This window comes from Liolophura sinensis, chromosome 11 (genome assembly GCF_032854445.1).
Source record: "Liolophura sinensis isolate JHLJ2023 chromosome 11, CUHK_Ljap_v2, whole genome shotgun sequence".
Lineage (NCBI taxonomy): Eukaryota > Metazoa > Mollusca > Polyplacophora > Chitonida > Chitonidae > Liolophura > Liolophura sinensis.
The window spans coordinates 13,386,351-13,403,184 of record NC_088305.1 but is presented as its reverse complement, the minus strand read 5'-3'; the positions used below and the strand labels follow the sequence as shown (position 1 = coordinate 13,403,184).

At 38.7% G+C, this 16,834-nt stretch overlaps 1 protein-coding gene across 1 annotated transcript; it reads left to right on the top strand.

The window, feature by feature from the left end:
* Positions 1 to 554: 554 nt before the first annotated feature.
* On the top strand, positions 555 to 16,291 carry LOC135477961 (acidic mammalian chitinase-like). Its single transcript, XM_064758198.1, has 9 exons — positions 555 to 707; positions 2,454 to 2,518; positions 6,731 to 6,992; positions 7,667 to 7,778; positions 8,602 to 8,705; positions 9,221 to 9,344; positions 11,366 to 11,551; positions 13,413 to 13,532; positions 15,353 to 16,291. The coding sequence occupies exons 1-9, from the start codon at positions 688 to 690 to the stop codon at positions 15,491 to 15,493; spliced, it is 1,134 nt and encodes a 377-aa protein (XP_064614268.1). The 5' UTR covers positions 555 to 687; the 3' UTR covers positions 15,494 to 16,291.
* The last annotated feature ends 543 nt before the right edge of the window (positions 16,292 to 16,834 follow it).

The following is a 16,834-nucleotide window of genomic DNA, read 5'->3' as shown; positions in this document are numbered from 1 at the left end:
TCAGTAACCTGCCAATGGTCATGGGCTTCCCCCGGGGTCGGTCCGGTTTCCTCCCACCATAATGCTGGTCACCGTCGTATAAGTGAAATATTCTTGAGTATGGCGCAAAACACCAATCAAATAAATAAATAAATAAATATATTACGCAGTGGGACATTTTGCGCCAAACTTTCGTCTCTAAATCAATGAGCTACATTTCAACCAACTTTTCCTGAATATTTGACAGTTGGAATAAAAAAAATTGCGACATATGTATATATCTCTGAGGACAAAACCCATCCCCAAGCAAAAATTTTTTTCTTTCTTATAAGAGCCTGTGGTGTTAAATATTTCTTGGCTTCGTCTATACTTCAATATCACACACTCCACTTTCTGGCGCGTAGCCAGGAATTTATACGGGCGGCGAGCAATATTGTTTACCTTCACGACATCAGCCGTGCCTCGAAGAAACACTAGACTCAATAACCCAGGGAGGGAGATTTGAACAGGGACAAAAAATAAACATTTGTATGAGATCAAAGGATAAAAAAAACGAACTTGTTCGAAAAACCGCACTCATTAACTAAATCACCTGTTAGAGTGGAGCGGAAAAGAGAGCCAGTAGGACCTACTGAACAAGAATCTCTTCCCTGTGGCAGGAAATCTGTGGAAGTTTAAGGCCAAGCATATTCTCACAACTTCAGCAAAATGGACTGGAAACTTCTGAGGTAAGAACTAACCTTTCGTTATTTTTTGGGGGATAAAATATTCAATAATGGTGTAAAGATTACGTTATAAATCTGGTATAAATATTTATACCTGTACCTGTCTGAACGATCTTACAAGTCGCATACTGCAACACTAAGGAAAAGCTAACATAAAACCTCACCAGATACACAACAGAAAATTTTATTTACAAAGCTTTCCACTTTCTTTTCTTAAACAGAGATAAACTCCAAAAATTTTTAGAGTTCTATTAATCGTCAATTATAAAGGAAAAACAAATCTGTTTAAGGTCATACAAATATAAATATGGCCCATAACACCTTGTTTAGAACTCAAACATTTAAATGAACTTAATATTAAGATATGATATTTACATCGGTACCACACCGCCATCTTGCGTTTTCTTATTTCTATCTTTGTTTCTTCTGCATCTGCGTATTAATTTTTGGTACGTCGTTCTACCTATACAAGTTGTCGTACGTCATTACGCCATAGGCCTGGTCCCTCTGCATTGTTTTAATGTGATTGTATGTTAAATGCGATGACAATACAGCATTTTGAGCAAATCTAGATCAGTGATGACTAATGTGTTGCAATCATCATCAGTGCAATTTTTACCTGGTTCTCCTTTAGCCAAGGGGATTGTGAATTGTTACTATTTATCCATTAACATGAACAGTTAGAATAAAAGCCTGACTGAAGTAAACTGACAAGAGACCATATTTCACCGGTTACGTGTGATCATTTGCCAACTATCACACTGTCGTCGCTGCTCTGGCTTTACTCTCTATGCTGTACGTCATATAATAATAACTATATTATTCACGTGTCTTGTATGAGAAATAACTACTCAGTTGAAATAAGGTAGTGAACTGTATTTATGCATTAACGGTATTTATGCATTAACTGTATTTATGCATTAACTTTATTTATGCATCGTATTGATATACATGTACATTAGCATAACACATTTCGGACCCTTGTAGAGAATGTGGTGTCTGATACATTGTGTGACACCGAGTTCTGTCGTAATATACAGTGTCATGGCTTCCTCACGTTATTCAATGTGTAACGGTTCAACACCATAGGTGTACCATTACCCAATTATAAATTATAAGCATTGTGAGTCTCATTTGCATGCTGAATTTTACCGCAAATTGTGAAATCTGAGATCAAACAGCTGTTCCTGCTTTCTGTTCTTTTTGTTCTTTGTCAGGGGATATTATAACATTTCAATGAAGTGTTATCATTTGGGGATAGTTCATCAAAATCTCACTGTTTGCTTGACTTTCATAGCGTGATGTAGATGACGTTAAGTGCAGGTTGTTAGACAAGGTTTAGAATTACTCAAAAGAGAGACCGCTATTCGGAAGACACGAAGAATGAATTGTATGCGGACAAAGCTGAGAAAAGATACAGGATAAGTCCTCAGTCAATTGAGAGTGTGTTAAGGCAGACTTGCAGATGACAGCCGTTTTGTTGTTGAACAAACACTGCCGTTTGCTGTTCGTGACAATGGAAAACACATCTTCATTGGTATAACGCAAAGCGTTAAGCGTGAGTTCGTCTAACTCTATGCTTTGGTGTAGACAGTATCGGTCTCGTTCCAAATTTCTAATTGCCACTTTATTGCGTCCCATGTTGCGTCAAAATAGGAGAGAAGCCGTTATTTCCTCCACAATGATGTTAAAATGTGTACATAAAATGTTTTTCTTTCTCCTAACTAAATAATTCGATTTTTTCTTCAGGTCCTGCTCTTGTATACTAAGCTGGTTGGCTGGTGCAATGCTCTGGTATACACTTCCTACGTCAGGTACGGCCAAAAAATATATTTATATCTAGACGTATCCCCACTTTGTATTTCCATCCACCATCAACGGTGCATACAAGTAATGCCGTTCGCGGAGAACGTAGTTTCGACATCTTTAAATCTTAATTTCCTTGCATCATTTTAGCTCTATGGTTTAGTGTGTCGTATTACAGTTACTTCAATCACGGCCCGCCAGAACGTATTTCGTGCTCATGATTGTCTTCAAATATCAACAACATCTTCCTGGCAAAAATTGACAAACGATGATTTCCTTTGGATACAGCCAGCACTATTGTATATGCTTTTGTGTGTTTGTATATTCTTGTTAAAACATTTTTGAACAAAGGATATTAGGGTTATTGGCTTGAAAATTACTTACTTACTTGATGAATTTCACAAGAATATGTCAGTTGACCTAAAAGAAGGTTTGAACAAGATTTCTTTAAATAGAAACTGAATGATTTTGACGTGTCTGAACGTCTTATCGAGTTTTCTTGTTATCGATAGAAGGCCTGGAGGCGGGTTTTGCACTTCCATTTTGTCAAAAGTATAGAGAAGACGTGTTAAGTTTGATACTACAGGAGAAATCAGGAAACTTTACCGTTCGCCACGTGTATATATATATAAAAAAAAACAATGCACTTGCCCCAAAAAATTACTCCAAGAACGGCAACATTGCAAGATACGAACTTGATTTAAAAAGATCAGAAGAGAAAAACAATTTGGGCACGTGGTAAGAATTTAGCTTAGCATACATTCAGACGACCGACGTGTATCGAAATGTGATTTCCAGAAAACTGAATCCATTGGGCAAATGTCTTGATGTAACATTGCTCAACTGTCAAATATAAGTAAAGTATATAAGAGCAAACATCAGGCGTGTGACAGTGTAATTGCTTAAGGACACTGCTGGCGTGAACTGCTTCTCCAACGTTTGCCTAGTCCGGGTCAATAACGCCTAAACAACGACCTGTGCATTAGTAAACACTAACCATTTGCAGCGAATAACGATCTCTGGATAGATCACCCCAGATTTAGCAGAGCAAACACGATTTCCCTTGGCTTCACTCATCACGAGGGGTCGTCTACAAAAAACGCAATCCTTTGCCAACAAACTGTACGGAAAGACAGCCCAACAATGCAAAAACTCATTGACTCCTCGAAAATGTAAACCCCTTGTAAAATATACCTTGGCACATGCATAAGTGCGCATTATAGCATGGGATTCTTGAACTTGCGTTGAGTTCAGTTTACCATTTGTTTAAGCTTGCAACACTTCGAAAAATAGAAGCATGCATTATGTAGCAAATCTTTATTCGAGACTTCATTCATCAAATAAGAATCCCGAACCATTAGCGATACGCCTTGCCATTCAGTTACCGTAATAGTATTCAGAGCAAAAATACAAGGTAACTTTAGATGTGTATACCTAGATATAATAGGGCCGGATTTGACTGGGCAACCGCCACTTTTCTAAAGCTCTTGTTGGCAGTAAGCGGTTCACAGCGCTCTGTCGGCTGCTTAGATGTTCTTACTTAAGGGTCGTTGGAGCTCACTTTGCCTCCGTCAGTTTGGCATGCACATCGAGCTCTCGATACCGTTGAAAATCTGTGCATTACGCTTAAAGTTCGTCATTTACATGCCAAAGGTCATTGGTTTAATGAGGGTCTCCTCAACCCAAAAAAGTGGTCACCTTTTTCTTGATTACGACGTAAAACATCGGTCAAAATTAACATTTCACAGGTTGCCAAATGACTCTATCCTATGGGTGTGAACTATATGTTCAACCAGAAATGCATTGAACTACATTTCTCTGCTTCTCAAAGAGAAAAATATATATAAATATATATATATATATATTATATAGTAGTTCAATGCATTTCTGGTTGAACATATAGTTCACACCCATAGGATAGAGTCATTTGGCAACCTGTGAAATGTTAATTTATATATATATATATATATATATATATATATATATATATATATATATATATATATATATATATATATATATATATATATATATATATTTATATATACATATTTTGGACAATTTATTTTGTGTTACATTTGCTCTTTTATTTAATCATTGCTTTTTGGAATGCAGTTCTTTCGGACTGCCTGTCATAGCAGATACTAGCAGTGGTTTTACACAGGATTGACATTATCAATGCCTTTCAAGGTTATGGCGTTGAACAATATATCATCTCCTTGTTAGCAATGGCGGAAATCCAAATCTGCAAGATTTCAGACGTGCGACAATAACAGGGATAAGCTTTTCATCGTCCCTTGTCGGAGAATGACAGAGATCAAGTATTTAAATCATCTATACCTCAATATACATGTAGCTTAGAGGTAAATCGGGGCAAATACCTCATCCTGCACTGTGTAACAGACAGTTACTCTATCCATGTGCTACAAAACACAAACAAAGGCACTGATCTGGGCAAAGAGTAAAACAGACTGCAGCAATAAATACTTGTTTATCAGTACTGTAAAGGAATTACAAATAAAACATTCTGTGTCCATGTATTCGTAGCGTCCATTAAATTCAACTCTAAGAGCATCTCCCGTGCACTGCCCGATTTCCTTCCGCCATTAATGTTGACCTGGGGCGTTTAAGTGAGATATTCTTAAGCACGGCGTAAAATACCAATTCAGAAAAATTAAGTTAAAGAATTTTGTTTACAGTTACATTGATTGCAGATGCATAAAAAGGCAATACTTTGGAAAGAAAAGCTATACATAAACTTATTGGATGTTTGAAATTCCGTACACCTATATTATTTTTGGGGAGCCTCCGTGGCTCAGTTGGTTAGCGCGTTAGCACAGTAATGACCCAACAGCCTCTCACCAATGCCGTCGCATTGTGAGTTCAAGTCCAGCACATGCTGGCTTCCTCTCCGGCTATACGTGGGAGGGTCTGTCAGCACCCTGCGGATGGTCGTGGGTTTCCCCCGGGCTCTGCCCGGTTTCCACCCACCATAGTGCTGGCCGCCGTTGTATAAGTGAAATATTAATAGTGAAACACCAATCAAATAAATAAATAGATAAATATATTATTTTTTATATAGTGTTTGTTTTAATTGTTATTTTACTCTTCTTAGATATGCTGTATTATTAGGTAGCTGGCCTATAAAGTACATGCATTATGGAACTTTCCTGTGCCAATGTTTGAAGAAGGAAACGTGAAATATTGATCGTCTGCGCTATTTTCGATATACCAATCAGGGATTGTGCAAACTGTTTGTGTTTCGAACATTCTTCGCGTCCGTCCGTAATGGGTAATCAGTATGACACAAAGAGACGTGACGAGAAGACGCACTAGCAGCCATATATTTTTTTGGTTTAAAGAGCTGTTTGACCTCAGGTTTTCTTTTGAGACAAACGATGGTGCCGTGCTTCGTTATCCTTACTTCGCTCCTACTGAGTGACTGAGAACAGGACCATCATTATACCATTGTTACCAAAAAAAAAAAAAATGCACACTAGCAGAAAAAACACCTTTTCTGTTTCTAAAACTTTTTCTAAGGACAACACAGGAAAACATTTCTCTCCAAGTAGGGAAAGACATTAACGTGGTTCACCGTGATGAATATGAGCATCAGTTATTCATATTCAGACTCCTGGATCCTATGCTTAATTTTGGATTACATCCCTCCCCAATCTGTTAACAGATAGATACTTTGGAAATGGTTCCGCTACTCCTGATGAGTACCAACAGTAAATAGCCAACCATACAGTCATAACATTTATTTATTTACTTATTTATTTACTTGATGTTTTACGTCGTACTCAAGAATATTTCACTTATACGACGGCGGTCAGCATTATGATGGGAGGAAACAAAGCCGAGCCCGGGGAAAACCCACGACCGGGTTGCTGATAGATCTTCCCACATGCAGCCGGAGAGTCTTAATAATATTCAGCTAACGTTATCATACATCTCATCTGCATGACGAAAGGTTTCTAACATGCTTGAAGGACAATATGTTAACAACAATTCGATCAGTACATGGACTATAATCTCATCCTGAAGAAAAAAGCATTCATTCAGAAGAAATAACAAAACAATTTTACATATATACAACACCATTCATTATATAGGCATGAAAAACTTATACTCTTTGTCATCGCAGTGTGGGTTGAGATACATTTAAAATAATTTTACATTTCTTTGTTCACCTGGTATTGTCTTGTCCTTTCCTCTAGGCTATAGCCCCATCCTGACCTGTTACTACCCAGGGTACCTGGACATCGTCACACCCACGGAGCTAGACCCACACCTCTGTACCCACCTTATTTACGCCTTTGCTTACGTGAAGGACGGTCTCATAGCTCCAGCCAGCGACGTGGAGGAGAGCAAGTATAGGAACCTTATCCTCTTGAAAGAAAAGAACCCCGACTTGAAAGTTCTTTTATCTGTACAAGGTTCATTGTCTCCAGTGGTTAAGCAAAAATCAGAGCGCGAAAGGTGAGTAAATGTAATCTTCCCGTAAAAAGAAAGCACCAAACACGCATTATTATAAATTTATTTATTTTATTTCATTGGTGATGTATCCCGTACTCAAGAATGTCTCATTTATGCGACGGCGGGCAGCAATATGGTGGAAGGAAACCGGGGAAACTCACGACCATCCACAGGTTGCGGGTTATTATAAAGCCTTGTGTTTGTGAGTATCTGTGTCCCCGAGTTCAAAATGTTGATTTGTGTATGAAACATTTGATTTAGGTCATAATTTATTTGATCTATGTTTTAGTCATAGAACACCAGCACTGATGATGGCTATGTATTCTTATAGTCTTCTTACCTTTATACCATGTGTGAAATTTCTTGGAAGAACTGCATAATTCTTTCTTTCGTCTCAGTAAATCAGCACCAGATAAAAGAGCGGTGGAAGTCCGTCCTGCAACAAGGAGGCACATTACATACACTCTAAGGATCCCTTTGTCGTCATATCACTGAAAAATCGTTAAGTCCGACGTTAAACCCCAAGCACTCACTCACTCACTCGATATAATATTCATCGGAGGGAATCATTGGTCAGAACGTATGAAAGGAAATGAACAAATGTACATGAATCCTTACCTAAGTCCGTAGATCTTGTAGTATGTTACCTCTCTCTCTCTTTCTCTCTCTGTTTTCAGGTTTTCAAGAGATATCGTAGCACTTTTACAGAATTTTGGCTTTGACGGTTTAGATGTGAACTGGGAATACCCGACACCGGTTGAGAAAGAAGGATTCTTAATGTTATTGCAGGTATGTACAAACATTCAAGCTATAGTATTATTTTTATCATTCTTTGAATTTTTAATTAGTTTTATGTCAGAAGATCTTATCCATAGGCGTCAGGTACCCTTTGGAGTGACACCAAAGATTTTAAAAATGGTAGTTGTTGCTGCCTCGCTTGGAGCTCAGCACTGAGAGGTTGGGACGAGGAAACAGGACTGGTTTGCCTGGTGTCAGTATAATGTGACTGGGTTGGGTGTCATGCCTGATGTCTTCGGCATGATACGTCAGTGCTGGCAGCACATTTTTTCGGCATGGACTCGCCCTGTCACAAGAAGACACAGTACATGTACCCACACCTAATGACTCCTCGTGGTCATATGACTGAAAAATTGTCAAGTACGACGTTAAACCACAAGCATTCATTCATTTATTCATTCTACAAAATGTTTGAGTATCAACAGGTTTATCATTATGGACGAAGACAACTACGACGCCACGTCATGTCGTACGACACCGGTCATCACGGGGACATATATTATTGCATGCTTATCGTCATTACACACACATGGCATATCTAAATTATTGTAGAGTAGAATACTTTAAGATCCAACACAAATTATTATTTATTTATAAACACAATTTACAGGATGGACATCTTTAGAAAAATTAACCACTAATGCACTGACCGTTTGAGACGTCATCACGGCCTAATTTGCGTAATTTTCGAATACTCGACACGGTACTTCTGTGGAATGTTGGTATTTAACCCACATGCATGGCGAAAATTGAATAAAAAATGTCCAGACATACACAAAGAGATTTCTTGCTTCACTTTCACTGTGCTTTACAGGAGATCCGGCGTGCCTCCGACGGAAGCAGTTTAATCCTGACGGCTGCTGTTCCAGCATACCGTCATCTGATACAGACCTGTTATGACGCCCCCAAAATGGCTGAGTATGTGTTCGGTTACGTTTGTACAATTCCGGAAACACATAGCTGTAATAAGCATTAACTTATTTACCTTCTATCCCTGGCATCTCTAACTGTTTCATTTCATTTCGTGGAGGCGCTAGTACTGACAGATCTGGTGTTGAAATCCGTGAGTTTGTTGCCATGTGTCCTGGGGCTTTCCTGGGGAAGCGTGTTATTACATTCAAAAATTCGCAGTAAATGTTACAGTTCTCTTGCACTCAACATATGAATGGTCCGTGTTAAAATATATAAATAAAGGATGTGAAAAATCTGACATACTGATAAACTACGGACGAAAATGATTCCCGTGGTGACATACCACATATATCTGTAGATAGGCTACATTAATGATATGGACTATAATGCTCATACATGAATTCTTTGAAAAAATTATAATAGAGTGACAGTCTTTACCTTATTTTCCAAAACTGTTCAAAAAAACTTCCCACATATCTTGATGCCTTTCGTTTTCACTCGTCTGACAATTTCTCCCCCAGGGTGGTAGACTCGGTTCATCTGATGACCTATGACCTCCACAAAGCCGAGCCCCGGAATTTGGGGGTGACGGCCTTTAACAGCCCACTGTACGCTCCGAGAGACGACCCTACCTTCGATAGCATGGTAAGGTTTTACTCCACAAAATATCTAAATAAGAACTGGATGGAACTCTTCAGAAAGGACCTGGCACAGTAAGGCGGAGAATCGGCCCCAGAGGCGTACGATAAGAAAGCGCAAATTTCTAAATTTTGGCACTCTTCTGAAAATTTTTGAATCAGGAGTACAAAACTTTATCAAAAGTCATATGGTCATAGAAGAGATGGTTGCATAGCAAAAACCCTCCAAAAATGCACTCTCAATCGAAAAGGCCAATCTTTCGATCAAACGAGGCACTGTGTTCTTATTTACAGTATGAAGATCAACGTTAACCAGAAAAATATCTTTACTGAAACTTCCCTGCGTGTATTTCTACGTGCTGTCAAAGTTTCGTTGTGGTTAACGTTTGTCTTCATATGTAAAAAAAATAAATTTTATAATGTGATCAGTTTTGTTATACTTTAACAACTTTAAAATCCGTATTCCTGCCATAGTCTGTCAGGGAAGATTCATGGTATAGTGAACTAACCAAGTCACTCTGGAGAAGAGGTTTTTACCTGGAGGAAGAGTTCGAATCTTTGTGGGGTCTTTGGCAACATTTTTGTGTGAGTAAAGATGTGGGATGTAGTGCATTAAATAAGTGTTATCATGAATCAGAATGGATAATTATTAATCCAGTTGTTAAGGTATTACGTTACGTGTAGCAACTATAGCGAAATCATACGTGAACCATGGATGAGAACACATGTGGTCCTCTAGCTGTCATTGACATTATCATGTTACACGTAGCGAAAGTATACGAACATTTGTTATACATGTATTAGATTGATTGGTACATAACTGCTTGCTCCAGACTTTTTCAGAAAGTTGCATTTGTGGTGCAGTGATTTTCCCTATTCTACAGTGTATACTGCAAAAAAAGATATTTCAGTGTGACTGGAGCAGGCTACCAATTTTTCAATTTTATGAGCTACACATTGCTTCAATGCATTCTTGGACGCAGGCCTGGACACTGTTATCAAATAAATAGATGTAGGCCTGGACATCGTTATCGAATGATTGGATGTAGGCCTGGACACCGCTATCAAATAAATGGATGAAGGCCTGGACACGGTTGTAAAAAAATGGATGTAGGCCTGGACACCGTTATCGAATGATTGGATGTAGGCCTGGACACCGTTATCAAATTAATGGATGAAGGCTTGGACACGGTTGTCAAAAAATGGATGTAGGCCTGTAAACCGTTATCAAATAAATGGATGTAGTCCTGTACACCGTTATCAAATAAATGGATGAAGGCCTGGACACGGTTGTCAAAAAATTGATGTAGGTCTGTAAACCGTTATCAAATAAATGGATGTAGGCCTGGATACCATTATCAAATAAATGGATGTTTGCCTGGACGCCGTTATCAAATAAAAAGATGAAGGCAAGGCACTGTTAACAAGTTAACATGTGTAAGGCTGGACACCGTTATCAAGTTAATGCAGTTGATATCGTTGAGCTGATTACGGTTTTTAAATCTACACCACACCCGTAGATTATACTGAAGAAACTCTTACCTATGTCTTGAATTTCTCACTTCTAAATAAAACTATTGTCACTGTAAGTGGTGTACACTTAAACAGTAAAAGGCCATTAAAATGAGAGATTTTCTTGATTACGATGGTTAAAAATTGCCCTAGACATACATGTAGGCCTATAATTGGATTCATGACGCTAGAGAGAGAAGACTTGTCAGGTATAGCCTATATATGGCGAACCAAGATGGCACCCATGTGTTTATGGTCAATTTCTGCATGCAGTAGTCTGACCGCAGACTTAAGAAGTAACATATTCTTGTAATCTTTTGTACGACGTAAAACGTCAGTCAGATAAACCTCACTTTATCAAACATTGTCTTCATCCATACATTCACAAACAAGCTTTGTTGCCCGGAAAAAATAATGATCTCACCAAAAGAAAACTGACTACTTTTGTTAAAACTTAATAAATAATAAACAAATATTCTTTCACATCGCATGCCTGGGTATTTCTATCTTTTTCAGGAAAGTGCTACACGAGCTTGGGAGGAGATGGGTATGCCTAAACACAAAATCATTATCGGAATTCCGGCGTACGGAATCACTTTCACCCTGATGAATTCCTCCAATCACGGATTTCACGCTCCAGTTTCCGGACCTGGCACCCCTGGCAAGGTTTTATATACAACCGGATATTACTCGTATACAGAGGTAAGAGCAGTCGATAGTTAATACCGGCCCGTACAAACAAACTTGGCGTAAGCACGTAAAATTTGATTAAAATTGACTTGAAATTGTGCTACAAAATGGTCGTAAATTATAATGAACATGTGCCATGTAACAAGTCGATATAGTTTCAAAAGTCAAATGACAAACGTTTCATATTCAACTGCTGTTAGGGAAAATGTTTATAAAATGAATGTGCGGTCGCTGTGAGTTCAAGTCCAGCTCATGCTCCGGCCGTATGTGGGAAGGTCTGTCAGCAACCTGCGGATGGTCGTTGGATTCTCCCCGGGCTCTGCCCGGTTTCCACCCACCATAATGCTGGCCCTCGTCGTATAAGTGAAATATTCTTGGGTACGGCGTAAAAGACATTCTCAAACATAGTCTGTGCACACCTCAGACGTGAAAACGTTTATCATTTACTTGTCAAAGGGCAGCAGTTTACCAATTCGAAAATTTTGTGAATATGGTTTGAAAGGCTAATCGATTAGGTACATAAAGATATAGACAAAACGGAAATAAGGTAGTTCGTTCGAATGGAATATTGCACTTATATTCCAGGTTACCGCTCAACCAGTATGGACATTTCAGAGCAATACTCACAAGGCTAATTCCCAAAACGATGAAATAAAATAAATGATGTAGTTTTGAATTTTAGATAGTTTACCTTACGAAATGCTACATCGAATGTCCTGGACAATTACACTCGCTATCTCCTTTCCAATTATGGTATTTCCTCACTCTCTTGATCAAATTTGGATTTTGTTTCTGAAATATATTAAAAGTTCAGCACAAGCTCTACCCGTTGAGCTATTTATATACACTTTTCATCAAATTTAAATTACATTTCTGACATATTTAAACTCGACACACAACTCCCTAACACCTCTTTCCCATAGCCGTATTTACTTGCACCTCCATGCGAATGAATGTTTCAAACAAAGGGTCAGCTCGGGTATTACAGTTCGTGATGTTGTTAAATTTGGAACTGATTGCACTCATGGTGTGCTTAGCGGAGCTGTTAACACACATGGGTATGTGCTTCTTAAAATTAACTTAATGACAAACCAGAGAGAAAGGGCAAGAAAGTTTTTTTTCTCTTACAAAAAGAGACGATGAAGCCTTGAGGGCGATCACACAGCAAATGCCGGAGTTGTTATCACGGTTGTTTCGTTCAAGACGTGACATCTAGCAAACAGACCTTTTCATTTATAAGTCAATGTTTAGGTGAGGCCTGTGTCAACGCCATAGCTGGTTTTGCGAAACTTAATTGCATGCACTTGGCAATTGAGTTTGAGAGCTGGAAAGATGGGTCCGTTACTGGTCTGTCATTGTTTCGGTTACTTCCAGATTGTTGATACCACTGTGTAATATTGTATTGAAAATATTGAAACGACAATTTCATGTTTGAAACGATAATTTCATGTTTGACCATGTCTTGGATACAACTTTACCGCTTGCTGAAGATATAAATCAGTCTTCAACAAGTAACAAAGAGTGTAATATATTTTAGTGCAACTGTCTTTTTAGCATATCTCAACATCAGACAACTATTATAAACATATAAGTTAATATGGTACTACCTACTACTTAGGTAGATAGTCCTAACGCTAACCCTTGGTCATGGGCGATGAAAAGACCAGGTGCCATTTCATACTTCATCATACTGTTTGCGAGCTGTATGATAGGAAACTTAAGGATGGATTTGAGAACTTGTTCCAATATTACTAGAAAGACTGCAATTGTTTATTTTAATAATTGTTTCGTTACAGTGTTGTTGGGTCACTAGTTAACGGAGCCACCTGATCCATTATCCCGTTTGATCCTAACACCATTAATTCTGTTTCAGTCCTGCTGGCTGCTGGCTAACGGGGCTACCCGAGTGGTTGACACCATCACACAGACTCCGTACATGTTCCTGGACACTCTGTGGGTTTCTTATGACGACGTAGAAAGTGTCGCGAAAAAGGTAACCTGTCGGAATTGTGGAGATATTAATGATGCAATGATTGGTGTGTAACGCCCTGTCCAGTTAACATTTTGTCTCAAAACGAGGCCAGTCAGTTTCATAGATAAATGAGACACATTTGTTTTTAGTATTTGCAAACAGCCGGGTGCAAATAAGTGATGAACTTTGTGATGGAGATATTTTCATCCTGAGGCAGCGTAAATGTGAATACATTATACTTTTTTTTGGAAGCCAGATTGTCTTCAACAAACTTAATGCATGGTCACTTAAACATCCAAACAAGTGCTGTCGACCGTTCATTGTCACAGTCACTGAGAACGGTGTAATCAAAGGAATCGCCTGACGGAGAATGGGTAAAAAACGACACCACGTGGACCTCGGTAGAAAGACAAACATAAACAGCTCAGCCGGCACTTCCCCCTCTACATCCAAGCTGTATAGTCCGTTAAGTCCCCTACCTGTACTCTAAAATGACCCCTCGTCTGCCCACCCGCCAATCCGTTAATCAGTCAATCTGTCACTTTGCCATAATTGACCTGGAACGTCCTTATTGGTTGACGGCTGGTATGTGAATGTCTGTTTCGACGCAGAGAACTAAATATTTTTTGTGACATTTTTCAAGACAGTTGTTTATTAATCTTGATTTTGGGGTTGATTATGAACAAAATTATGGCCGTTTGCGTTTGGCCGTGAGTTTTGACATGAGCACAGTGTGACGGATCATCCAGGTAGATAACAGATATAGCAGCAGCAATACTTTCAGAATAATTCCCTCCCACGATAATGTTGACCGCCGTCGTTCCTGCGTACGGCGTGAAAATCAGTCAAATAAACAAATAATTAACTTTCAGAACACCAATTGTTCTCATTCGTAGCAAATGTGTTTTCTTGCCAAAGCGTGGTCGCGAAACGTCTGTTGTACACAAGTATTGCTCTTTATACTGGACCCGATCGTGTTCACAAAACTTGACATGTTACACTGTAACTTTGAAAGCCACATACCTATTGTTATATAAATAGCTTCACAGTTCAAAGTTCAAAGGGAATAGTAGATTGTATTTAATCTCGTTAATCTACTCTTCGCTCCTTTATACAAAATGGTGTAGGAAGTGTTGTTCCAGAGATTACAGTTTGAAGCTTTTAAGACTTTTTAATTCTCAGGAAAACAAAGTCAACCAAGAAAAGGAATGAAAAGCATTTTGGCTTGTTTGCATGTGGCTCGGTGTTACCTGTTTAACAAAAGTTTTGTTTTATCACGAAGGCGTCTCCCAGCATGTCCTTCTCATTGTCCTCACGTTTATAGTGCTGCCTCACTGGAAAACCATGCCGAAGACACCAGCATAGCGGTCTACCCACTCACCGAACAAGTAGACTAGTACTTTGTCAGTTCACAACAGTAAAACTTTCCGAATTCAATGCCCTATGTGATAGAGACTATACAGCATGGAGTGTCAATCCAGTGTCAAAACTGACAAAACGATGACACATAGCCGGTAACGTGTAAATCCCTCCGCATGATCCGCTCTGCAGGTTACTTTTTTTCTAGCCTATACAATATTTACTCCAGGAGCCGATGCTCCCGGCAGCCAAACCTCTATTTAAAGCACATGTAATTCTCTTCTGCAATTTTTTGAACATGTTTGGGTACGATACCGTTACATGCCTGATTGTGAGATAGTGATAGTATTGCTGGTTGCTGCAGATCTTCCATGTACAACAGGAGAGCAGACCAGCGTGAGCTGAACATAGTCGTCTATGGCAGTCATTACGCTTTTTGTGTTTTCCAACATGAAAATGTGAAACGCTTTTCTTAATTACAGAGTAAATGGATTCGACAGAAACGATACGGCGGAGCAATGGTGTGGAACCTACAGCTTGATGACGTCACTGGCGCGTGCACTGGGACTACTTTTCCCTTGTTGAAGACAATAAAGAGGGTCAGCCAAGGAGAAAACCCATAAGCAATGCCAGGGACTTGACAACAAGAGTCGTGGATCACAGCTACTTTTTACACATTTACATTACGTGTTATCGTACATTTATAACAGATTTTATACATTAATACATTTGAGGAAATAACACTGTGAGGAAAGCTCGGAAATAAAATACAAGATTTCCTGGTATACACTATCTATACACAAAACGAACGGTTACTCATGAACGAGCTTGTCACGGATGAAGTTTGCAGGCGACGTCTTATGTAGGGTTGATTTTGGAAACATAATCAATATCCCAGCTATAATTTCCACTCATAACGCACCAATACATTTTGAAAATGATAAGAATTCCTTCACCTATCTTACTGACGTTATTGATTTAATACCAAATATAGTATCGTCTAAAATGAGCTATGTTACAAATGGAACGCAATGGGCTGGATCATGTGCGATTTCTATCCACCTATTTTCCACTGATAAATCGCACCTTATGAACTCGACATAAGGAAGGGAGGGAGACTGAACCACTTCTGTTGACAGAACAATGTAAGCACACATAGTGTAGTGGGCTTGTAGCCTATGAGTGAATAGAAATGCATGGCATGAGAAATTGCACCGCCGTTGTTTAGACCGTCATGAAACTGCGTGGGAGACTTTGTATTATATGAGAATGACTGGCTGTATGAATAACCGAATGATTCTTGTAGTACACCGGGCATCTTCCACGGAATACCGTTTTTACTGTCGGTACATATTATAAGCCTTTATAGGCCTGATTCTATGCATATATTGTTTAATAAATTTTCTATAAAGACAAAATAATCCATGTCTTATTTTTTGATTGATGTTTTGTTGGTCTCGCACATATGAAGAGAATGAATGAATGAATGATTATGGCTTCACGCCATATCGCGAATATTTCAGCCACGTCGTGGCGATTGTGCAGAGAAATGCCAGCTTTTGTGCCATTTCTATAACACCGAACCCATCTATACGCTACAAAAAAGTTAATCTGTTAATTTTAACAAATAGTGTGTTGTCTGGGTGATGTTGGAATGTTTCCTGTCATATTCAACATAATATCCTGTTAGTTTAATAGAACCTTTATGTTGAATGAACAGAGTATGTGTGCTATATTTGACAGAACAATCTGCTGCAATAACAGAATACATTCTAGCATCACTCAGACAACAAACTTTCTGTTAAAATTAACATTAATTTTATGAGTGCAGTAACACTGCAGACATTTTTCAGATTTCTTTTGGAATGTGTAATACTATTCAAAACACTTTATACGAATTTATCCTCACAGTTCATTTAACAAACAAAATAAAACGAAGGCATGCATGCATTCGTGGGTTTAAT